Source organism: Aphis gossypii, unplaced genomic scaffold (genome assembly GCF_020184175.1).
Source record: "Aphis gossypii isolate Hap1 unplaced genomic scaffold, ASM2018417v2 Contig00762, whole genome shotgun sequence".
NCBI classification, from domain to species: domain Eukaryota; kingdom Metazoa; phylum Arthropoda; class Insecta; order Hemiptera; family Aphididae; genus Aphis; species Aphis gossypii.
The window spans coordinates 26,773-52,600 of record NW_026083269.1 but is presented as its reverse complement, the minus strand read 5'-3'; the positions used below and the strand labels follow the sequence as shown (position 1 = coordinate 52,600).

Sequence of the window (25,828 nt, the reverse complement as noted above, 5' to 3'; positions counted from 1 at the left end):
TTCGACTGCCGAGTATCTTCCCTGAGCTGGGTTAAGTTTTTTGCTGGCATAGGATATGATTTTCCTGTCGCCACTCTCCCCCGCTGGAAGAGCACGGCACCAACTCCGACTTCGCTTGCGTCGGTCTGTAGATTGAATGGCTTACCCGGAAGAGGAGGGCAGAGCCGTGGTGCGGACACTAAAGACTCCTTCAACTTCCGGAACGCCTCTTGCTCAATTTCTGACCACGCCATTTGGTCCCTTTGGCCAACAGATTCGTGAGCGGTGCTGTGATCTCGGCATAGTGTGGCACGAACTGGCTGTACCAACCACAAACGCCTAACACGCGCAACACGTCTTTTGTCTTCTTTAGAACCGGTAACTCCTGAATCGCCGTCAATTTCTCCGGTTCCCGGTTTATTCCTTTACCGTCCACGACGTGACCTAGGAATTTGATCTGTGCCACCCCAAATGTACATTTTTTCGGTTGGTACGTTAGACCGTAAGACTGAAGTCGCTCCAAGACTCTCTGCAAGTGGTTTAGATGTTGATCGGGACTCTCGGAGTATACCACAATATCATCCAAATAAACCAGCACAAATTTACCAACTAACCCACGGAAGACTTCGCTTACCAAGCGACAGAAAGTGGCGGGGGCGTTTTTAAGTCCAAAAGGTATTACCCTAAACTGGAATAAACCTCTTTGGGTCCTAAACGCCGTCAGTGGACGTGTCTCTGCGGAGAGACACACTTGCCAATATCCTGATTTCAGATCCATGGTGCTGTAAATCTTCGCTCCGCCCATTCCTCGGACCATGTCATGGAGGTCCGGCATTGGGTGAGCATCCGACTCCGTCTGCATGTTCAGACGGCGATAGTCAACGCAAAATCTGCGTGAACCATCCTTTTTCTTCACGAGTACTACCGGTGCAGCCCATGGAGATATGCTAGGTTCAACAAACCCCTGTTCCTCCATGTCTCGCACCATTTCGGCAATTACCTCGTTTTTCTCTCGGGAGTACCCGTAAGCATTTAGAGCCACCGGATTTGGATCCTTGAGACGGATCTGGTGCTCTATCACCCGAGTTCTGCCTACCTCTCCGGAGAAAACCTCCGGATATTGGCATAAGACTTCTTTGACCCGCGTACCGTACTCTCCTTCCGGTAAAACTGCGGTCGTTAAGTCCACTCCTACGGTGACCGGAGTTACTGGATTTCTCCAACTCACGGAAACCCGTCTTTCTTTCCCCAAATGGATTATGCAACCACTATAGTCCCAAGCGACTTGTTGCTCCACGAGGAAATCGTGGCCCAGGAAGACATCTCCAATGAGATCGTCTAACACTGCTGCCTTGAAGCTTACCTCCATATCCACTATCCGGGCCCGAAATTCGGAAAACTCCGTAATTTCTCGGGTCCGACCGTCCGCCATCCGGACAATCTCCGGTTCTTCGGTAAAACATCGGCCAAATTTTGCCACCCACGGTTTGACATAAGTCCTCGCCGCCTGGGAGTCCAATAGCGCTACTACTGCCCCGAGTGCAAACTCAAGTTTTATGGCCGGTACCGGAACATCCGATACCCTAGTTTTCCCCGTTGACACCGTTGCAATGGCTGGAGACTCAAACGCTTCAGTCCGCAGATCCGAGAAGCGTTGCCGCAACTCAAACTTTGAGTCCGTATCTGAGTCTCTCCTTTTGCACATCTTCCGTGGATAAGGAACTATTTCCTCGGGAAAATCTTCGGATGTGACCGGACAAATTAACAACTGCTGTGTTAACTTATCTTGTTCCGCATCACTTGAAATGCTGTTCGCGACATTTTTATTGGAAGGATAACTCACCTCGGTGATATCTTCACATTTTCAATCCTGTTCGATTTTCCATACCTCTTGTCCGGGTGGTTCAACCACCTCTCCGTCGATTTGCCATTTGCCCGACTCATTGTCACGAGCTGTGGTTCCTTTTCCGGAACATCGCTTTCAATGAGTTTTCTCGGGTGGCTACGGCGTTTTCTCCGGTGTTTCCCCGGAGGCTCGACGGTTTTCACCGGACAACTTCTCACTCCGGACGTCCACTTCGGGTAACCGAAGTTTTCCTCCGGAGGATTTCCGTTCTTACCGGTTTTCTCCGGTCCAGAACTCTTTTGGTCCGATTTATTCGGATCCTTTCCCGAGTCTCCGGTCCGTAACGCTCCGAAGTTCCATTTCTTGGGGTCAGTTCTTGTAATTTGTGGTTTCTGTACCGAAACGTTACTCACTGACCGAGTAGAACTTCGTTGTTTACCACTCTTCGGACGACTCGTGACTTTTCCGCCGGTTACTTCCTGGCCGGTCGGGACCCGGCGGTCCCGCCGGTCATTCTGGCGTTTCCCGACTCCGACTTTCTTTTCGGACATGCAGCTTGCCAGTGGTCTTGACTACCACATACTCTGCATCCTGCACCCGAAGATAGTCGTTCCCTCGGATTAGGCACCTGGGATTTGCTAGCATCCTCAGCTTTTCTCCTATCCAACCATTTTAATTTTAGTGGTCCGCTGGTGCTCTCTCCCGCCTTATCCGATACTACGGCCTTACTACCATCCAAAATATGTGCTAGCGCACGTAGTTCACTGAACGATTTCAGCCGTTCAATGCGTGCATGAATTCTAAATTCATCACGCATGAGCCCAATCACCGTCATCACCACCGCTTCTTCAGTCAGACCAAGATTTAACCTCCGATACAACTGGTACTTGTGAAGGACATACCCTCCCAGTGTTTCGGCCTTGGTCTGAGCGGTACTTAACAGTTCCGATTGTAGGCTCGACTGTAATTCGTCCCCGTTGAACTTTTCCAAAAGCTCAAACTTGAACTCTTGCCATGGCAAGTCCAACGCCCTCATGGTTCCCCACCATGTACCTGCCTGTGCCTTTAGCTGAGGGGCCAACACGGTCACCCATCGAGCCATGTGGATACCAGTTTCTTCAAGTATTGCTTCGGCCTGGAGCAAAAACCGCACCGGGTCTTCCTCCCTCTTGCCAGCAAACTCTGGTATCGACGCACGGGCCATATTCAACTCATTTTGAGGAATGAGCAGGCTGTCCGCGAAGTGAACACGTTTTCCACCGGAGAGATTACTCCGTAACGCTTCCCCATCACTTCTACCGGACACTTCGCCGGACACTCCGGACAGATCACCGAAGACACCGGACATTTCACCGGACACTCCGGACCGGTTACCGGAAACTCCGGATACTTCCCGATTTCTCGGGTTTTCCCCGGCCAATCTGCTCCGTATGTTCGCCCAACGGCTTTCAAAACTCACACCTTGAGTTTTGACCGGAAGATTTTGACTTTTGCCCGGGCAGTTTTGATTTTCACCGGACAAAATGCTGGTAGAGGGTTTGGGGGAAACCCCACGGCATGCGCAACTTGCTTGCGCCACCCGTTCGGTCGACCTAAGCTTTTCTTCGGCTAGCTCCCGCTCCAAGCGTTCCACGCTCTCGCTGAGAGAAGCAATTGTTAGCTGCTGCTTGTCGACCGTTGTTTCCAACCCCTCCAGTCTATCTAACATCTGTTCCATAAAGTGGTTTATCAAATCTCCGTCGGATTTGCCCTCTTCACCACTGTTCTGGACCTCCGATGTATTATCTTCCAGTACCTGGGCTGACGTCCCGTCAGTTACCCCAAACCGTACTGATCTTGGATCCATGTTTTCCTTAGACCTAATATACTCCTTACTAGAGTTTATCGGCTTGATCGCTTGGACCCCCCGGTCTCAATACCACTTTCGACAATTCCCGGTTAATTTCTACAATATTTAACTCACTAATGCATTCGTAACCATTGTGAAGAATTAAATTTAATTGCAATTATCTATCTAATTAAATTACGATGGATACGAAATTACGTAACTCGGGCTATCGCTGGTAGAGATATGTACTTTCCAATCTATAAATAGCCAAAACTAAGTTTAGCTCAGTAGGAATTACGCTAAATTATGCAAATTTTGCCAAAATTTACCACCTTAGATTGGATAAGCCCTTAATATTTTATTCAAAATAAAAAATATATATCGTGGACGAGAAAAGGTAGCCACGGTCGTTGCGATAACGACCGCGACATAACCACCATCGCCAAGAAGAAAACATCCATTATACTCATTGTTTTTGAACTGGGCACGCAGTAAACTATTGTCAAATACAGTGCTATCATGCACAGATCCTGGCCATCTAAATACACAATATTAATATTTAATATAATTTAACTAAAATATTTGTTTCGTATTACCTAGCCACAATATTCATTATCTCCATTTTGCTGTTACACACAGCCTGTACATTGAATGAAAAGTAGCCTTTTCGATTTCTGAATTGTTCACCTATATCACTATTTGGGGACTGTATTCTGATGTGAGTACAATCAATAGCACCAATAACCCTAGGAACATTATGAGTTTGGTAAAATCCAATCTTTACTTCTTGTTTTTCATTTTGGTTCTTGGGCATATTAATGAAGAAGGGACGAAGACATGCTAAACGTTTTGAAACACGTTTAACAATTCTGCATACAGTTGACTTATGCACTTGCATATGATCACCTAAAACAGCCTTAAAATACAAAAATCATATTTTTTTAATATGAAAATTCTCAGGGTAATAATTAAACTAAGCAAAGATCTACAAATGTAACTTACTTGAAATGCTCCAGTAGCATAATATCTTAATGCTATTAACAGTTGAATCTCCGGTATGATTGCAAAATTTCTACTTGTACAATGTTTTAAATCAGTTCCAACTGCATTAAGTAACATCATAAATGTGTTCTTTGTCAATCTTCAACATTGTTAAATAAAATACTTATTAAAATATTAAACTATTATTAATATAGTTTATGCCTTATTGGCATTTATGCATAATTATTGGTATTTACACACTAGTGACTTACCTAAATCTTGTTTTGAAATCCAAATCATCGTAATTTTCAAGAGGATTGAAACGATTCGGAATGTTCGTGGTCTTGGAAGATTAATAATAATTTCAAAAATATGTTCATCATCATTAGATGATGAAGAATTAGATGACGATGACGATGATGATGTATTTAAATACATTGTTTTTATTAATTAGTTATAAAATCATAAATTACTAATTTAAAAAATAAATAACCACATGATAAATAAAATAGGCAATAACCATAAATAATACATATTTATTATCAATGTCAATAACCGACAGAACACAGTAGCGACTAGCGAGTAACGACAGTACACAGTAGCGAGTAGAGGTAGTGCGCAGTAGCGATTAGAGGTAGTACACAGTAGCGAGTAGAAGTAGTACACAGTAGCAAGTAGTGGTAGTACACAGTAGCAAGTAGAGGTAGTACACAGTAGCAAGTAGAGGTAGTACACAGTAGCAAGTAGAGGTAGTACACAGTAGCGAGTAGCGACGCTCCGATTATATGAAACCGCTATGGCGGTACGTATTTATAATCACACGCTGTTATCAGTATTCAGTACAATAAAGTTATAGAGTTCTTTTTATTATTTATCGAACCAAAAACGGGCCTTCAATTTATCGAACCGATAACAACATATTTATCGGATCGATAAAAGATAAAAATCGTTTATGCAACAGCCAATATTTTTATCGACTCGATATCTGTATTATCGAACCGATAACTACTTATCGATCGTTTATGCAACCCGGCATAGGTCTCTTAAACTGACTATGCAATTGAGTTTGCATATAATGGCATTAGTTTGAAAACTTATTTAATACATAAAATATTTTTTATTTACATTGAACAAATTATATTTTTTATAATAAAATGTAGGTAATTTGGGTTTGTTTGTAATGTTTTAAATTTGGATTGTTTGCAAGGGATTGAAATTTGAATGTTTAATTTTATTTAAAGCAATACGAAATACAATGGAATATTTAAAATATTATAGATTTTAATATCAATAGTAGATAGTCCATTTTATATATAATATATGTACCAGAGGTACCTCACTACCTATCTATATAACTCACTATAATATGTCAACATGTTAAATGGTTACCTAGTACCTACCTACCCAGGTACCTACTAAATTAATAACCACATTTCAAACAAATCCATTTATGGAAATTTACAAATTTATTGATTTTCTATTTTTCTGATAATGAAACTGAAGTATTTAATATTTATCATACCTTTTGTTACTTGTTCTTGAACATCCATGTACCAATTCTGCATGCGACCATAGTGTAGATTACTACCACCAGCGACCAGCACGATACTGATATCGCTGTTTGCAAATTTTACAGACTGCCACTTCTTCAGTTAATATTTTTTCAAATATTGTCCACACTTTACTCATTATGATGTATTTTATTAATATTATTTAATAGTTATATTATAATATTTAAAATACATAAGTAAGGTACATTAAATTTATCAATTAGGTACGCAGAACGTACTACACGACTGCAGAGTACACAATTCCAATGGTTATAAAATAATGTGGAAATACCATAAACATGAAATTTCGAATGTAAATACACACACAAAAGTACAATATTGTCAAATATATGAGACCAAGAGTAAAAATACAAACCTTTTTTTTTTTTTTTATTTTTTTTTTTTTAAGCGTAATACACAATCTGTATCCACTAGACACAATAAGCATATATGATAAGAGTTACAAAGATTGACATGGAAATTTGATGAAAGAAGCCACCCATCGATGGCACTTTCTATGGATTTTTTTTTTTCCTATTTTAAGAGATCACGACACCACTTACGCTTCAGACGTCTAGGGGGATTACCAGGTATGGAAGGAGTAGATAAGTTTTTTATGAGTTCATTAGGGTGGTTAATTAGTTTGGAATAGAATCTTTTATAATATATTTTGGCTTCGTCATTAATTGTTTTGAGTTTCATACTGACACCAGACACATAGGGTGGTGCATTCATTATTTTTCGGAGAGCGATATTTTGAAATGTTTGAATTTTCAGTATGTTAGACTTTTTAGCGTTTCCCCAAAGTTGGAGTCCATAAGTCCATAAGTAATAAATGGGTTTGAGAAGTGTTTTGTAAATCAGAATTTTGGTTTTAATGGCGGTAGAGTTATTGCTTAATTAGGGTTTGAGGATACGGAGACGATGATTCAGTGCTAATCTTTTGATTTTGATGTGATGAGCCCAGGTTAACCTTTGATCGAGAGTGAGCCCGAGATATTTGATTTTTGGAGAGTAAGGGATAGGAATACCGTATAGAAAAACTGTAGAACAGGAGGCATGTTTGAGGGTGAAGGTAGTATGAACAGATTTGCTTTGGTTTACTTTGAATCGCCAGTTAGTAAACCATTTTTCCATATAGTTAAGGTGAGTTTGGAGATTATATGATGCTATGAGTGGATCATTGTTAATAGATATTATTGCTTTATCGTCAGCGTAGTCTGCTACGGATGTATTGGGGGTAGTTGGTTGATCAGAAGCGAAGGATTGTCGGAAAATTGGTATGGTTGTTTTGAACGTGGAATATTGGTACGGTCGTTAAAAACCAGGGTTTCTTAAACTATGAAAAAAAAACAATCATAAAGCATCTAAACATTAGATAAGTATTGCATGAAATTGTAGGGAAGTAATAATCTAATCTATAACGACAAATGACAATATCGATAACGATGAATAAAGATATTGTATAGGTTTCATGCGACTTAATACATCTACAACGCTCAACTTTGCCACGTGACCACAATTTTCAATTTTAATTTTGTTATAATGGAAAGTTTTAAAACTGAAAAGGGAAATGAATTAATTCCATACAAGAATTATTCGTATGTAATTTTAAGAAAAAATAATAATACTATTAGGAGGAAATGTTCTCAAAATACAACATTAAAATGTCCGGGAAAAATTACTACGAATTTAATTAAACCCGTAAGTTTTAAACTAGTAATAATTTATACTATTGTATCTATTGTATTGTAATATATTATATGAGGTGAAAATATTAATTTTATTTCAGTATACAAACTATTCAAATATAGTGCCCCATAACCACACTTCAAATAATAAAATTGACGAAATAATTGTTATTAAACATAATATAAAAAAAGAGCCTTAGACACACGAGAAACTCCAAGTCAGATGGTTTCATCCATCATGCACAATATTTCAGGTTAGATGATTATTTTTATTATTAAATAAATATTATTATTTTTAATTTTTTTTAAATATTTTATGGCTGTAGAAGATACAGCAGTAAAACTGGGAAATTTGTCTTCCATAAAACGTAACATACGAAATTACCGACATAGAAAATTCCCCGATGAACCGTTAAATGCAAATTTTTGTTTTCCCGAAGAGTGGACAACTACGATGGGTGCTGAACCTAAGCCATTTTTGATTTTTGATAATAAACAAGCTGATTCGCGAATTTTGATTTTTGCCTCTAATTTCGCTTTAAATATTTTGTCTTGCGCGGAAACTTGGTTTATGGATGGAACTTTTAAGTGCTCAACTACTTTATTCCAACAACTTTATGTTATACGAGGAAAGTATAAAGATCAAATATCTACTTGTGTGTATGCATTTTTACCTAATAAGTTAAAAAGTACGTACACCACTATTTTACAACAAGTTGTTATTAATTGTCTTCAAACTTCAAACAATCCAAAACCAAAATATATCGTGATGGATTTCGAAATAGGAGCTATAAGTGCTACTAAACATGTATTTGGTGATAGTGTGCAGGTTCAGTGGCGCACACAGGATTTTTTTTCGGGGGGGGTTGTTCTATTAATTATTCACTATAGAGGCATTGTATAGCCCTATGCTAAAAAATGATAAAACGTATCAAAATAGTATAAACTATATATTTTGTACATCCAATATATTTTATAGTCTATATACTAATTATGACATTTTAATTTATTATTAACAGTTTAAAGGTCAATGAATACAAAATTAAAATAGTCAATTTGTTATAATAGAACAATGTATGCAAAAAAATATAATTTTATAAATTTAATGCCAATCTCTTGTTTGATGTTTTTCCCATCTCATTGATTATCTCCTCGGGGGTTATTGTTATATCCCTGTGAATATTTAACATTGATAAACCGTTAAGTCTGATTTGTCCAGTTGTATTCCGTAGATAAGTTTTTATACGTCGTAATGTAGAAAACGAACGTTCTCCTGATGCTGTTGTAACTGGTAATGTGATGAAAATTTGAAGCAACTTTGAAATAATTGTATACATTTTTGAATTACATTGGAAGAATAAATCTGTCACAGTTATTTTAGATTGTTCAGAATGTTCAGAAAGTTTACTTTGATATTCAAAGCTATTATGCCATAATTTTAATTCGGCACAGCCTGAATATTCATTTAATATATTATCATTTTTATCATCATTTAAGATATCTTTGTAATTTTCTAGCAGTAACTTAAATTTGTCTTCAACGTTTTTTGTAACTTTAAGATTAGACTTTGGTATTAAACAATCAAAGCTTTTTAAAATGGACTGATGTTCTAAAAACCTATTATGTAATTGCTCTATAAAATTATCTAAAAATGGGATGAATACCCCTACTCGGTAAAAACTTTCCGGAGTGTCAACGTCTACATTAGTTCTGTGTGTTTGCCGACCAGATACTCTGGGAACACAAACAGCAATTTCCAATGTATTGCAAATTTTTTCAACTGACTTAAATATTTCATTGAATTCTTTATCAGCATTTAAACGAATATCTTTTAAAGTAGTTTGTGTAGTTTCAGCAAAAAAAAGGGCATTTTCTAGATCCAAATTTTCTGTTTGTAAAAATTTGCTCAGTGACACTGATATTGAAAACAGTTTAACAAGAATCGTCATTGATATTTGGAATTTAAATTGGTGAATTGATGCAAGGAGTTGATTTGCCGCTGATGAAGTATCTGTATCTTTCCACAAAGAAATGTCTTCCAGAGCAGAAATAATTGCAGGTTGTAATTCATAGTACAGTATGACGGCGTCATGACGTTCAACCCATCTTGTAGGGCAAAACTTTTTCAGTTTAAAAGATTTTTCATCTGGTAAAAGCTTTTTAATAGCACCCAAAAGTACATTTGACCTCTTAGGGTATGAGAAAAAATTGCATATTGTTTGCATAGTTCCCATACAATTCCTTATATCAGGGATTTTACAAGAAGAAGAGATAGCCAAATTTAGGCAATGAGAACTGCAGTGTATATATAATGCCATTGGGTGTTTTGTTCGTATATAAGCTTGGGTACCGTTGAATATTCCGGACATAGAGGCTGCCCCATCATACCCTTGTCCAACTAGATACTTTGTTTCTATACCCATGGATTGAAGATTGTTTAGTATGGTATCTGCTAATGCCTTTCCACTAACATCTTTAACCTCAATGAATTGTAAAAAATCTTCCCTTAATTTCTTTTGACCAAAATGAACATACCTCACACATAAAGTTAATTGTTCTTTATTGGCTATATCGCTTGTTTCATCTGCCAACACCGTAAATGATTTTGCAGCATTAATATCATGCACAAGCGTTTGTAGCATTAAGCTATTACAGGCTGTTATAATTTCATTTTGAATACGCCAACTAGTATACATAGCATTTTTAGAACAAGTTACTAGATGGTTTTGAAGATTTTGGTCACCTGCATCAACTCTAAAACGTAACAACTGTCTAAAGTTACCATCATTGTAAATTTCATCCTCATCACATGTAACTAATCCACTATCTTTATGCCCACGTAAAGCAATACCCTGTCTTCCACAAAACAATACAGTTTTAATTATAGGAATAATACGTTTTCTATTTTCTTCTATTTCTTTCCTTAGAGCATTATTTACTTGAATTTCAATAGATTGAATTTTGTTATTTTTAACAGCCAAAAAAGAATCATATTTATACTGACTTGTTTTATGATATTCTGTTTTTGCGTGCATCTCAAATACCCCTTTTGAGCCAAGTGCCTTTTTCCAATTATCAAATTTCTCTGATATTAATTTCCCTGGAGTTTGATGCATACCTTTACCAACACCTTGCTTAAGACTAAAAAATATACATACTTTGCAGTATGCACCATTTTGTATTTGAGAAAAGCATAACCAATTGTATTTTAGAAGCCAAGTATATTGAAATTTTAAGTGTCTGTTTCCTGTTGTAGGGAATTTATATCCAGGTGTAGGAGTCCATAGATTATTCAGTGCAAGCAATTTTTCGCTGTCAGAAACCTTTATAAAACAATTAAAAAGCACAATAAAGCAATGTCTCACGTTTTAAAATTAAAAAACTTACTGAATTTTCAATATAAAATGAGATATCTTTATTGCATTTAAAATCGTTCTTGTCATTTATTGATTTATTATCAATAACATTAATCAGCAGATCATTATCAAGCTCCTACATTAGAAGCAGTTATTAGCAAATAGCAATAGCGCATACAAGATTTTTTCTAATAATATTAGATATTAAAGCATTTAGCATAGTATATTAAAATTAAATTCCCAAGAATTCATTATATATAGTATTATTATATATTATATATAATAATACTTGGAAATGTGCATAATACTATTATTTATTAAACAAATCATTGGATTTTTAATATTCAATATAGTAAAAAAAGTGATAATAATGAAAGTGAAGCCACAATGTCATAAACAACTAAACAAGCATAATATACTCAAATACATTATATAAACATACAAATAAATAATACTTTAAAATTAATAGTGATCAGCGGTTTAACTCATAAGCATTCAAGTTAATATTTAATGTAAAAAAAAAGTACCTACTTATCCACTATATTTATTTTTAATTTGGATCTGTAATCTAACCTTTAAAATATATTAATTATTTCATAATCATAAATAATTTTTTGTTGTATGATTCAAAAGTTTAACTAATCAATGAAATTCAATTGTCTCTATTTTAAAAATTATGATAGACTATGTAATACATTTCTTAACATATCACTATTTTTTGTAATTGTGTATTTTTTAGAATTTAAATTAATCTTAATATTATAAAATTTAATTATTTTAAATAATTAAGTCATTGGCTAGTTTTATCAAATTTAATTATGGAAATACATTAAATATAGAATTCAAATGTACCTTTTAATGTTAACTGTATCTAATGGTTCTTATATTATTTAACATAGTCCAATAATATTTACATAATTACATTGATATTGATTACCTGATCGGGCTGATCCTGACTATCATCAGATATTTTTACCTCAACCTCTTGAGTGTCCTGACTAACATGCAATAGCTGCAATGAGTGATCAACATTTAGCTCCTATAAAATGTCATTTAATTTATAATAAAATAAGTACCACCATTCACCAATACTAATTTAAAACATTTTTAGAAAACTTTTGAAGTAAGTACTTAAATAATTAAATAAATGAAATAAAAAATGTATTTCTAAATTCTTACTGTTTTTAGATTTGAAGTTGAGGGTTGTTCATAATTTTTTTTACTCTTTTTGTGAAAAAATGACGTAATATTACCATGGGCAATCCTTTTCTTTTTTTCACTCATAATGTGAAAAACTTAAAAATGAAATATATTTAATATTTATTAACTGAGTTATTGTCTAATACTCTAATAGATTTCCATTGACTAACCAATAACAATTAACAATAATTTAAAAACACGTTATCACAGATTGCTTATCCTTATCAGTTATCACACTTTAATTGAGACCGCGGTTGTAGTGATTGTAGGTGCGCGTACCCGATAACAAAAAACGAGCGTCTAGCAAGACGTAGCTAGTGCCACTAGCAAATATCTTATCAAACTCAAAGACTATGGACAACGCCCCTAATCAGCACTAACAAAATCAAATTAAAATAATATGATATTATTTAAAATTTATAATATATTTGATAAGAAATAAAGACATGATGAGAAATTTGTTCGTGGGTTGTTTCTAGGCGCTCGTAATGAAGGAAGAAATTTCGGGGGGGGTTATGACCTCCTAACCCCCCCTATGTGTGCGCCACTGTGCAGGTTAAAGGATGTTTTTTTCACTTATGCCAGTCTATGTGGCGAAAAATTCAACACCTAGGTCTAAGTTCTGTTTATAAAAATAACAAAAATATCAGAATAAATTGTAATATGATTAATGCTTTAGCGTTTTTACCTCTCAATGAAATATCTAGTGGAATGGCTTATTTGTACACAATTATTCCTATAGAACTATTGTTAGTGGCTAAATATTTTGATGACATCTATGTCAGTGGTACTAGCGGTACTCCAATGTTTTCTCCAATTTTATGGAATGTATTCGATGTCACATTGAATGATGGTGATAGAACAAATAACTATTGCGAAGGGTGGAATAATTATTTTAATAAGCTTGTTGGAACAAGCAACCCATCATTTTGGTTAGTTCTACAATGTATTCAACAAGATGAATCTACAATGCGAATTGAAAGTATACGGCATGAACAGTCTAATAATTTAACATCTCGAAAAAAAAATAAAAAATATACTTCACTTCAATATAAACTTCGTGAAACTATTACCAGTTATATAAATAAAGAAATTACAATGGAACATTTTTTAAATACCATAGGGAAACTATTGTGAATTTATATTTAATTTTAAACTATTATGAACTATTGTGAATTCATATTTAATTTTGAATTATTATGAATTATTTAATTTTGGACATATTTTTTGACTATCATATTACTATTAATTGTGAACATATATTTATTTTAATTTAATTTTTTGAACCACTGAAAATAAAATATTTTATAGTACCAATATTCCTCCTATTTCATTTCTTTTGTTCAAAATACAATAACCGTACCAATTTTCCGTTTACCGAAGCGAAGATATTGTACAGAATAGGAGATAATATGCCCCTTGGGGAACATCAGCATTGATAACTGCTACTTCGGATAACGCAGAACCGTAGCGTATTTGAAAATGCCTATCTCTTAGATAGGATTTAATAAGTAAATAGTAGGTGGGAGGCATGCATTTCTTAAGTTTATACAAAAGCCCATCATGCCATACGCGGTCGAATGCTTGCGAGATGTCAAGAAACACGCAATTGCAGAACAGTTTTTTTTCCAGTGAATACGAAATGGAGTCTACGACTCTGTGAGCTTGATGAATAGTCGAGTGAGAGGCGCGAAACCCAAATTGGGTGTTTGGAAGAATATTTTTTTCAGTAATTATCGGGAGAATTAACCGTTCCAGTATTTTGGCGATAAAAGGGAGAAGGCTGATTGGACGATGAGATGATGGTAGGTCAGGTGGTTTGTTTGGTTTTGGAAATAAGATTATAGTTCCGAATTTCCATAGTAGGGGAAAATAGGAAAGTCTGAGTGAAGCATTAAATATATGAGTGACATGAACTATGGCTCTAGCTGGAAGGGATCTGGTTACTTCCGCAGTAATGCAATCGTAGCCTGGTGATTTTTTAAGAGCATATTTTTGTATAGCATATTTTACATCATTAGGTGTAAATGACTTGACAGGGAGAGACACTGGGAGGGGGGTATTTATGAACGTTTCGACTTGGTTCATGTTTTCAACGTCTATGATATCAGCATGCGGTTGAAAGGTATTAGCAAGATGATCCTTAAAAAGTTCAGCTTTTTCGATATCCGAAGTAGCTAAGCTACCATCTGATTTTTTAATCGGGAGATTTGGAGATTTATAGCGAAGTATATGTTTTGTTTCTCTCCATAGGCTACCGTCTGAGGGAGTGAGTTTCATTAAGTGATTTTGCCATATGTTTGATTTAAATTCAGTGAGCAGTTTTTTTAGTGAATTAGCTAGTTGGTTGTACTTAAGTTTATGTGAAGGTAAACGGGTGCGCTGGTAAAGAGCTCTTGCTCTTCTTTTTTCTACAATTTTGTTACGTATATATTCAGGAAGTGAGCTTGCAGAAGGAGGTGCTGGCATTGTATTTGTAGCCGACCATGCTGCAGTTTGTATTATGTTGGTAAGATTGAGGACCGCTAGGTCAATGTCATTGGGTGATTTTAATTTTGTGTTTAGCTTAATTTTTGAGTTGACTAGTTCGTGAAATTTAACATGATCTGTGAATTTGTTAAATAATTTGTTGGATTCTTTAACAAAAGGGGAGGTATTGAGAGTTAGGAGTATTGATGAATGGTCTGAATTTAAATCGAGTAAGTTTTTAGTAGAGTGGAACAAGGTGTTTGGTAAATTGGAGACAAAGATATCAAGAATATCAGGATTTTTACGGGCCAAAGAGGGCCAATAGGTTGGATCAGGGGGGGCTAGAACTTTAAATCTTAGGGCCGTATTCATAGTCGATGCTTAAAACCATTCTTATCTTTAACTTTTAAAAGCAATGCTTATGAATAGGTATTCATAAAAATATAAAAGTATAACTTATAAAAGCATTAAGCATAAGAAATGATTAAGTATTCCTTATTGAACATAAGTTTGGTAACATGGTTAGTATAAGTTATCAGTATCTTATCACAAATTATTTTATTATGTTATCAACATTTTTCAAACTTATTCATAGACCATAGTTCATATTTCATAGGTGCCTACCTAGTACCTAGTTAGTCGGCTAAGTCCTAATTAGTATTTGTTTTTTATTTGATTATTTTCTTAGTGGTAGGTACTGTTATATAATTGTTGTCTGTGATAATGGGGAAAGGATTAGCTTACTCATCAACAGAAAAAACGTTAATAACGGAATTGGTTCAGAAGCATTACATAGTAGAAAACAAAAAAACTGATTCCACCAGCATTCATGAAAAAAATAATGCATGGGAAAAAATTACTCAAGAATTTAATTCAATGGGCAATCATCCAATAGTAAGTACAATTGTGAATTTATTTCAAATTTCCAATAAAAACTTATATTGTACAATAATTAAATTATTATGTACAATGCAAAATGTTATTTAATTATTTAACTATTTAACTATCATCGACATTGGCGCAGACTCCATAAATTTAAGTGTGTACAATATATATTAATCTATTTAAATTAATCTTTATATTAATTATAAATAATATTATATGTATTTATAATCTAAAATAAATAAATAATGTAAATCATTTAGAAATTAAAGCCAATTATATTTTAAGTACTCTGGTCCTTACACAGTTAATTAAATAAATATCTTTTTTGCTTTTTATGGAATAATTCAATGCCATATTTTAACTATTTTATTTTTATCAAATTTTCTTATTGTGCATACCTATTATGCATATCAAAGATTGCAAATTTTCAATTTTAATAAAAAAAAAAAATAATAATAATATACAATTCATATATTACTTTGCCAATAGTAATATACTTGATTTCACCTGTTATTAAATACATACCTACATTTATTTACTTAAAATTAACAAACATACCTAATTGATAATATTATAGGCTATACATTTATTGTTGTATAACAAAATAAAAAAAAATAAGAATATTATTATAGTATTATTTAAAAGCTTTTTATGTACCTGAGCTCAAATTATATTTGATGGAAACTCAATAAAAGAGGATACTACATTGGAACCAGATAAATAATTTAAGTCTGGTTTAAACCTGAATTTGAATTAATTTGATTAGATACATACATCATTTGCAATTGTTCTGTTACTGTTATTGTTCTTTACTGTTTTATGTTTTGTTTCATCTAATTGAAGGAGTTAAAATAAGTGGTTCATTCTTAAGAAGCACTTGATCATAATGTACAATGGTAAATCTATAATTGTATTCAAAATAACATTTATATACATGAGTGCATTAATGGTACATATTACTATGTACTAGTTTGCTATCAATGTCTTGATTTTATAAAAAAATATCTGTTCAAATTAATCTAAGACCAAAGTTAGGTTTTTTTTTTCAATATTTGGTGTTATATATATATATATATATATATGTATTACCTATGTATTTTATTTTTTGTATGTTATAGAGAACATTAGTTCAAGTCAAAAAATGCTGGAACAATATTAAAACTAAAAGAAAATCAGAAATAACTGCCCACAAACAAGCTCTTTTAAGAACAGGGGGTGGTCCAGAAGTACCTAAACTATTAGAAAATCCAGCAATTGACCAATTTGCAAACATCGCACTTGAAATACCAGGTGCCATTGATAGTGATGTACAATGTACCGTTACACCTGATGGAACTTTGGAATTTAGTTGTATTGATGATGAGAATCTCTCTGGTAATTGTTATTAACAATTTGTCAAGAAATATTTTGTGTATGAATAAAAATGTATTTTATTACTTGTATTGTTGTTAAAATAGATTCAAATGATAATGATGTACAAACTTTCACTAAAAATATTGAAAATGAAGTAACTTCTAAACAGTTTAGTAATGAGAATGTGACTAGAACTAAGAAGGAAAAAAATAAATTGAATTTTACTTCTGAGATATCATCTAGAATGGAAAGACTTGAAAATCAAAAAAAAAACGATGAAGAAATGCATGGTTTATTAAAACAAGAAATACTTTTAAAAATTGAAAATGAAAGGGAACTTTTAAAAAAAAGAAAAATAGAAACAGAAATCTCAGAAAACGAATTAAATTTTAAGCAAGAAACTTACCAGATGGAAATTGAAACATTGAAAAAAAGATTAATATATGATAGTGATAGTAATTAATAGTTAAATAGTAAATAGTTTTATTTAAGAGTTGTATTTTGTGTCTTAATACAGTCTTCAGGCTGCCCAAAGATATGGGATTTATGCATAAAAAAGGTTAATTTTTTTTTTTTTGTATTATTTTCATTTTTTTCAACGCCAAAGTTAGGTAGTATAATATTCATATTTTTATTATATTATTATATATAGTAGGAATATTAATTAGCATTGTTAATTATCAGTATAAAGAGTTTTTATTTTGTTTGTTAATATATTGTTTTAGTATATTATTTTATTGAAATATATTGTTTTACTACATTTTATTGAAAATGTCTAATAATGAATTCGGATCTTATTATATTGCCATATACATTAGGTGGACCATTGTATTCCTGTTGAACTATTTGATTATAATCAAACTCTTCCTCTAGGTTTTGTGGAAGTTCTTCGTATCTAAATATGGCAATATTATGAAGAACTGCACAAGCTGATATAATTAATAATGTTGTACTAAGTTTGGTGGCTAACTTTTTTGATAGACAGCCAAACCTTCTTTTTAGTATGCCATTCAATCTTTCTACGGTATTTCTTGTTGCAATATGGGCTTTATTATATCTCTCTTCTGCTATAGTTTGTCGATTTCTGATTGGAGTAAATAAATATTGCAATTGTGGATAACAACCATCACCTAAAAGGCATCCTGGTAATTGCCTTTGTTCGTACATCATATTGACATTGCTGTTGCTATAATTGAGTAAAATATAGGTAATAACTACAATTATGTCATGGATTTGTTGTAATGTAATGTTTTACCTAAAAATACGACTGTCGTGAACAGAACCAGGCCATCTTGCAACAATATCTAAGATCTCACATTTAGGGCCACTAACAATTTGTACGTTGATTGAAAATATACCTTTCCTGTTTCTAAAATTTTCAGCTTGGTCTCCTCCAGGACTTTGTATTGGGATGTGAGTACAATCTACTGTTCCATCAACACCAACAAAGCCTAAATTAAAATTGTAAATTTATTTCAAACTAAATATAGTTCTATATTTCAACTAAAAATTACCTGCAATATTGTAAAATAACAATTGGTTTTGTCTTTGTTCTTGTGGGTTTGATGGAAATTTTATAAATTTTTTAAAACTTTTTAAAATAACCTGGGAAATATGTTTAACACATCTACTTATTGATGGTTGACTAATTCAAACCAAATCACCCGAAACTAACTGTAATTACACAATTTTAAAAATAACTGATATAGAAGTATTTATATTCTAATTTAAATATAATTAAAAATGTTTTTTTTTACTTGAATGTTTCCTGTTCCATAAAATCGTAATACTGCTAAAAGTTTAATAAGTTGAGGAACTGGTAAACCCCTCATTGTAGTGACAGCTTCAATTTCATTAAATATTAGAGGCATTAAACATTCAATAACTGAAGTTTTAGAAAATCTATTAAATTCATAAATGCATGTTGCCAAAGTATATCATGTACGATTTATATATTCATATTTATTATTTTCATATGCATAATTAGCTTACAGAAAATATTTACAAACCTGAATCTGTTTTTGAACTCTTTGTCACTGTAGTAATCTATTGGATTTTGCATATCTCTCACATACCTTTTGGGAACTCGTTCGTGCATTGCAACCCGGTCATAAAAATCAATTAAATTATAAAATTCATCCATTTTATGATTATTATGACAGGAGTATTATAGAAAAGTAAATACAAAATTGAAAATGATTTTATGAAGTAAAAAACGATAAATCGATAACAATTACCTATATGATAATCATGAAAAGAATTGCTTAAGCATGGTCAGCCCTAACCTTTTTAAAATGCAATACTTAAAGCAGTACTTTTTCTTTATGAAACAAAAGTTTTGTTTATGAATTTCAATTAAGTCATAAGTATAGCTTAAGCAATGCTTATTCTTAAGCATCGACTATGAATACATTGTCCATTGGTCCATTGGCGTTAAATTGTAGTATTAAGAGCGAATCGTCGGTGACAGATTTATTGTAGTTATTATTAGTCATTATTTTTTATTTTTTTATTTTTATTTTTTTTTTTTTATTTGAAATCAAAAAGATTACTGGGCCTCACTGAGAAAACTCGTGTGGAGGCCCAGGGTTATCAATTTACAATATTCTAAATTAAATATTACATATCTAAAATATAGCATGAGAGATATAAGACAGAATGAAATACAAATATAATAATATTACCTATATGATATTAAATTATAAAATAGAAATTGAATGGTTATAATATTTTAAATTTTACTCGCATTATATTCATATTGGAGCCAATGGGAAATGTGTTTTTTAAAAGCAAGTAAAGGCATATTAGCTATATGGATATGCATTAAATTATAAATATGAGTTCCCAAGAAATGGTATACTTTACGGCATCCGGTTTTTTTTGGCCAATCTAAAGAAAAGTTATTAGCTGCGTGTCTAGTATTAACCTCATGACTAATAGGAGATAATTGATTATGCTTTTTTAAATATATAGTAATAATTTTGATATATAAATTGTTTATATTAAGAACGTTAAAATCTTCATACAGTTTTTTTGTTGGATATCTCCAATCTTTTTTAGTCGCAACTCTAATAATTGAGTTTTGGCATTTTTGAAGTTGTGTTAGAACATTATCATATGCCCCTCCCCATCCTATTATACCGTATGTGATTATAGATTCAAATAGAGTTAAATATATATTTCTAATTTCCTTCGATGGTAATATCTCACGTAGTTGTTTAATTATGTATATCATTTTTCTTAATTTGTTAGACATATAATCGATTTGTTTTTTCCATTTCATGTCGGAACTCATTTCTATACCTAAATATTTATAGTTTTTAACAACAATAACTGATTTACAGGAACATGAGTCTGTTATTGTACAATTATATTCATGGATTTTTATATCTTTTATTGGTGGTAAAGTGTGCTTAGATAAAGAGTGTAGTATGATAGCTGATTTGTCGAAGTTAAGAAATAAGTTATTATTACAAAGCCAGTTATCAATACATTTTAGATCATCCTCAATGTATCTTAGAACTTCATTCCAAGTATTACCTATACAAATTAATACAGTGTCATCAGCGTAACATATTATATGGCTTTTTAGATTTAATAATTTAATGTCATTTAATTGAATATTGAATAGGACCGGCGATAGCGTTGTACCTTGTGGTACACCGCATTTTATTAATTGTTCATCAGAGATACAGTTATTTATTTTTACCAATTGTTTCCTGTTTTTCAAATAAGAATCAAATAGAGATAAAGCATTGCTGGTTATACCTATTTCTTGCATTTTATATAAAAGTTTATCATGGTTTACGGTATCGAAAGCTTTGGCAAGATCTAAATAAATTGTTGCACATTTTTTATTTTCTTCAAGTGCAGTGTAGATAAATTTTGTCACATGAGCAATTGCTTGGTCAGTACTTTTGTTAGGTCTAAAACCAAACTGATTTTTAAAAAGTATATTATTCGATTCTAAATAAGATATTAATCTTGTTTTTATGATTTTTTCAAATATTTTAGCTATATTTGATATAACCGATATAGGTCGAAAATTATTAATAGAAGACATAGGGCCTTTTTTATGTATAGGTGTTATTAATGCTACTTTGAATGCATCTGGTACTTTATTTTCGGATATACATAGGTTAAAAATGTGACATAATGGTTTACATAATATTGTTTTATATTTTTTTAATAAGTCGGAAGATATCTTGTCGATACCGGGAGATGAACCGTTTTTTAATTTAGAAATGGCATCCATGATATCATTAGTTGTAATAGGCTCAAATTTCTTTAAATATATATTATTTGATGATTGAATAATACTATGAGTATTGGAAGTAGTAGGAATATTAGTATTATTGCGATTTTGTAGTTGTATTATTAAGTCAGAGGCCACGTTTATGAAATAGTTATTAAATTGATTTGCTAATGTATATGCTGGTTCGCATTTATTAAGTACGGTATTAATATTTATGTTAGTTAGTAATTTTTTGAAGTTACTTGTGTTGCTCTTTCTTGTTGTAATATCGTTAATTATTTTCCATTTAAGTTTTGTGTTATTACCGGATTTCTGTAGTTCTTTTTTGTAATAGGTATGTGATTTTAGCTTCTTTGATAATATTTGTTAATTTATTCCTAAATTTAAGGTAAAACTCTTTTAGTTTTACATTATGAGGATGTTTTCTGACTTGTAGGTGTAGGCGATCCCCATGTCTTATGGAGTTAATTATATCTGTGCTAGACCAGGGTTTTAATTTTTTGGTTTTAGAGGAAAATGATATTTCAGATGAGGCTTTGTTTTTTAAATTATTTATTGTTTCCGTAAAATATTGAATTGATTTCTCGGCATTTATAAGTTTAGTTATTTCAGACCAATTATGACTTTGAATTAGATTAGCTAATTTGATATCGTCGATTTTTAATAATTTTAAAGGGTTTGCTGTATTGTTACGGTTATCTGTTAAATTACCTATACTAAGTATGGTTGGGTAGTGATCGGTTATATTTGAATGTACAATTATTGGTATTATATTAGCTAAAGACTTAGTTTTTATAAATATATGATCTATACATGTGTTTGATGCAGGTCTTGTGATTTTATTAATTAGAGGAGAGAAATTGAATTGTGCCATTGCTAGCAAATAATCGTCCCTCATTTTCGATGATTTAAGCAGATCGATATTTAAATCCCCTAGAAAAATTTTATACTTAGCTGTTTTTAAATTAGAGTTATATAGTATTATGTCATTTAAATCATTCAAAGCTATTTCAAAGTTACTATTGGGTGATCTGTAAAGCGAATAAATCAAGAAGTCTATTTTTGATTTTTTAAAGGTAATTTCTAATGTTGTTAAAGCATTTGAGTAAATTTCGGTTACAAGGACATCTTTTAGAGAATCTTTTAAGTAAACTACCACACCATCGTTTTGATTTTTGTTGTTCGTAGTCGAGTGAGTTGTATAGCCATTCATTAAGAAATTATTTGCAGAAACATTTTCTAAACCTAGCCAAGCTTCCGTGAGAACAATTACTTTAAATTTAGTTTCCATATTATCAATAATAATGCACAATTCATCAAAATGTTTTTTTAGACTACAAATATTTACAGAGAATATATTGATCGCATGTTCTGTATACATTTTGGTATTTAAATTATTGAATGAACATTCAATTAGATTTATCGCATTTGTTTTATCAAGTTCAAATGTACTTTTAGTAAGGTTATTTATAAATTTAGCATGTGTAAGTTATTAAGAGTATCGGCATTATTATATAATTTTTTTGTGTTATGGGAAATCAGATAGCGATTTAAATTATTTAATCTTAAATGAAGGTAAATTAATGGGTGGTAAATAAATGAATCATGAAATCCCAATATGAATATGTTGCGTGCAGATAAGTCAAATAGAACCAATTTAGCATAATGATAAGTATAAATTGTTGCGACATAGGTATAGCGATTGTAAAAGATTATGTGTGTGATGTATATAGTTAACAATGATTGTACAAAAGGCGATAAAAGAAATATTGAATAATAATTATAGAGTACAAAATTATATGAAAAAGTTATGTGTATGATTTTAATAATTAGGAATTTTAGTTTTTTGAGTTTAAATGTTCATTTTGTGATTTGAGGCTGTGGATTGTATCTTCATTGTCGACACATATAATTTTCTCCGTTTCATTTTTACGTAGAAATATGAGGCCATTTTTTGTCCAGACAAATTGGAAGTTGAATTGTTTTCTAAAGTCTCTGGCTTCTTTGAAAAGCTTATTGCCCTTAGTAGTTAGGTTTTCTCTTATGTAAATAGGGTTTTCTGGTAGCATATCTATATTTTTAGTAGAGAAGTTTCTTGCTACTTGGCGAGCTTTTAATATGTTTATTTTATCTTGGTGGTTCATAAAACTAACTATTATTCTTCTAGGACGTACGTTATTACGGTAGAAACCAATTCTATGACAATCGTTGATCATAGTGGTGTTTATATTTAAATTTAGTTCCTTACCGATTTTTTGAATAAGTAATGAACAGTTTTCTGATTTATTTTCTGGTACTCCATCAATAATTATATCATTGGCAATTTGGCGGCGTTCAATGGATTCAATTTTGTTTTCTAGTAGAATAATTTGAGTTTTTAGTATTTTGTTTTCTGTAATGATACTATCAATAGCGCTAAATTTAGAGTTTAGATTATCAAAGTTGTTGCCAGTATCATCCTTGAAATTTTGAAAACTGTCTCTGAGTTGAAGAATTATTTCTTTTATTTCGGATAAATCCACATTTCCTGAGTCGACATTATTTTCTAGTCGAAGAGAAGCTCTTTTGACTTTAGAACATTTTTGACATCTCCAAATAGTATCAGCTTCTTTAAGATAATCCACATCATCCTTAGATAATTTTTGACATTTTGCATGCCAGGTCAAATTGCAATCATTGCATGTTATGGAAAGGGCTGTTGTTATGTTAACAGAACAACTATTGCATGTGGGCATCTTAAAATATTATAGAGAAATAATTTATAACGTACGCTAATAACAACGTACACGTACGGACTATAGCGATAAAGTGGCGATTAACGTAACGTTACACTACGACGGGCTAACGATACGTGCACGGTGCATTAAAGTCGACCGTCGAGGTCAAAAGTCAGTTGATAACGACAAACGTAAAGCGATAATAACGATAAGCGAGCGAACAACAACCGACCAACAACCGTCCTCGACCGCTACAAATCGATAACTGATTATTAGTCGAGGAGCTTGGATATTACTTTAGTTAATAGAGAGATTAGTGGATTTATAACATTTTTGAATTCGGCTAAAAAATTTGTTAGTAATTTGCTTAAATCAGGCGGCTGAATATCAGTAGAGGGAGGAGGGGCAACGAAATCCGGTGTGTTGGACGTGGCCTGAGCGTAAGTTTGCGTTTGAGGAGAGGGGTGATTTGGGAAAGTGCGAACAGGTGGATGGCTACTTTGTACATTAGTGGTTTGGATATTAAAATTATTTTGTAATCGATTACTTGGTGTGCTGGATTTCTTACGACGTTGGAGTTCTTTATAAATTGTGCAGCCCTTGTAGTTGGCTAGGCGGTTTTGAGAACAGTGAGCGCATTTCGGAGGAGCATCGCGTGGGTTCGGGCAAGCAGTTGACTGATGATCTGCTCCGCAGCGAACGCATCGGGGTTGGTAGCCGCAGTAGGTTCTGGTGTGTCCATATTGTTGACAGTTGAAGCATTGGCTGATTGTCTTCGGTTTGTACGACTCTTCGATTTTTATTTTACAATAAAGTAGTGAAGACATTTTAAAAATTTCATTGAATTTCAGTGTTGGTTCGAGATCAACGAAAAATAAGGGGAGGGGATTTTTATTGATTTTATGTAGAACATTGGTAACTTGCTTTACCTCGTAGAGACGAACTTCTAACTCTTCTTTTATTAGACTTAGAGGCGTGGATGGGTGGAGGTTACGTATAACTATCCGAAGTGGTTTCTCTTCTTTAAGCTGGTATGTATGATACTCAGCATTTTTAGCTTTAAGGTACTGTACTAATACTCTGTAGGCATTAGGGTCTGTAGTTTGAATTTTCAGAGAATTTGTTGAAGATTTACATATAAATTTGTCAACACCTATAAGCTCTATTAGTTCTGTACATAGTGCGGGAAAATCTTCGACACCTTTAACAAAAATAGGCGGAGGAGGTTTAATTGGTGTGTTTTCATTTTCTATTATATCATTTTCAACATCATTTTGCTGAAAATTTGTAGAAGTGTTTTCAATAATGGGTGGGTCGAATGGATCATCTTGGGCAAGTGGTTCGAACCTGTTGCGTGAAGTAAAGACTTTTTTTTATGTGTTTTTGTTTACCATTTATATTCATATTCGCATTCGGAGATGAGGGTTCAGATAGTGAGTTTGAGGAGTTGGAGTGTAGACGTTTATTTGATTGTATTTACCATCCAGAATCTAAAGTGTTAGCTTTTGTATTCGTTGTTGTAATTGTTTTTGAGATAGTAATCGGCGGAACGGTTTTGTTCGATTTGTTATTAATTATATTATTGGGTTTGTTTGGTTGATTATTATTCATGGTGATCTCGATAGCGAGTTAATGATGTTATTAAACTTGGGATGTACGGTAAATTAAACATTACCGTCAGCTTGATAACGTAATGAGCGCAGGGCGCGACGGCGAGC

General features: G+C 32.7%; 4 protein-coding genes and 1 pseudogene across 4 annotated transcripts; 1 reads left to right on the top strand and 4 right to left on the bottom strand.

The window, feature by feature from the left end:
• Positions 1-4,245: 4,245 nt before the first annotated feature.
• Positions 4,246-6,207, bottom strand: LOC126555243 (putative nuclease HARBI1). The gene is made up of 3 exons (XM_050210193.1): positions 6,167-6,207; positions 4,656-4,794; positions 4,246-4,569 (listed from the first exon to the last, which is right to left on the bottom strand). The coding sequence occupies exons 1-3, from the start codon at positions 6,205-6,207 to the stop codon at positions 4,246-4,248; spliced, it is 504 nt and encodes a 167-aa protein (XP_050066150.1).
• A 1,244-nt stretch (positions 6,208-7,451) lies between these two features.
• Positions 7,452-13,568, top strand: LOC126555242 (uncharacterized). Its single transcript, XM_050210192.1, has 2 exons — positions 7,452-8,704; positions 12,987-13,568. Exons 1-2 carry the CDS (start codon positions 8,192-8,194, stop codon positions 13,566-13,568), a joined length of 1,095 nt encoding a protein of 364 aa, XP_050066149.1. The 5' UTR covers positions 7,452-8,191.
• A 4,332-nt stretch (positions 13,569-17,900) lies between these two features.
• Positions 17,901-18,308, bottom strand: LOC126555241 (putative nuclease HARBI1). Its single transcript, XM_050210191.1, has one exon. The coding sequence runs from the start codon at positions 18,306-18,308 to the stop codon at positions 17,901-17,903; it is 408 nt and encodes a 135-aa protein (XP_050066148.1).
• A 333-nt stretch (positions 18,309-18,641) lies between these two features.
• On the bottom strand, positions 18,642-19,260 carry LOC114125666 (putative nuclease HARBI1; annotated as a pseudogene).
• Positions 19,261-21,026: 1,766 nt separating this feature from the next.
• LOC114125459 (uncharacterized) lies at positions 21,027-24,128 on the bottom strand. The gene is made up of 2 exons (XM_050210189.1): positions 23,273-24,128; positions 21,027-21,064 (listed from the first exon to the last, which is right to left on the bottom strand). Exons 1-2 carry the CDS (start codon positions 24,126-24,128, stop codon positions 21,027-21,029), a joined length of 894 nt encoding a protein of 297 aa, XP_050066146.1.
• Between the last annotated feature and the right edge of the window lie 1,700 nt (positions 24,129-25,828).

Excerpts from the sequence above, each read along its gene's own strand:
- LOC126555243 (XM_050210193.1), bottom strand. The coding sequence starts at position 6,207 with ATGGTCGCATGCAGAATTGGTACATGGATGTTCAAGAACAA. Across the intron at positions 4,795-6,166 it reads ACATGGATGTTCAAGAACAA|ATTGACAAAGAACACATTTA; the intron begins GTAACAAAAGGT and ends ACAATGTTGAAG. Across the intron at positions 4,570-4,655 it reads ATGCTACTGGAGCATTTCAA|GCTGTTTTAGGTGATCATAT; the intron begins GTAAGTTACATT and ends TTGTATTTTAAG.
- LOC126555242 (XM_050210192.1), top strand. The coding sequence starts at position 8,192 with ATGGCTGTAGAAGATACAGCAGTAAAACTGGGAAATTTGTCTTCCATA. Across the intron at positions 8,705-12,986 it reads TATTTGGTGATAGTGTGCAG|GTTAAAGGATGTTTTTTTCA; the intron begins GTTCAGTGGCGC and ends GCCACTGTGCAG.
- LOC126555241 (XM_050210191.1), bottom strand. The coding sequence starts at position 18,308 with ATGATGTACGAACAAAGGCAATTACCAGGATGCCTTTTAGGTGATGGT.
- LOC114125459 (XM_050210189.1), bottom strand. The coding sequence starts at position 24,128 with ATGCCCACATGCAATAGTTGTTCTGTTAACATAACAACAGCCCTTTCC. Across the intron at positions 21,065-23,272 it reads CAATGAAGATACAATCCACA|ACCTAACAAAAGTACTGACC; the intron begins GCCTCAAATCAC and ends GTTTGGTTTTAG.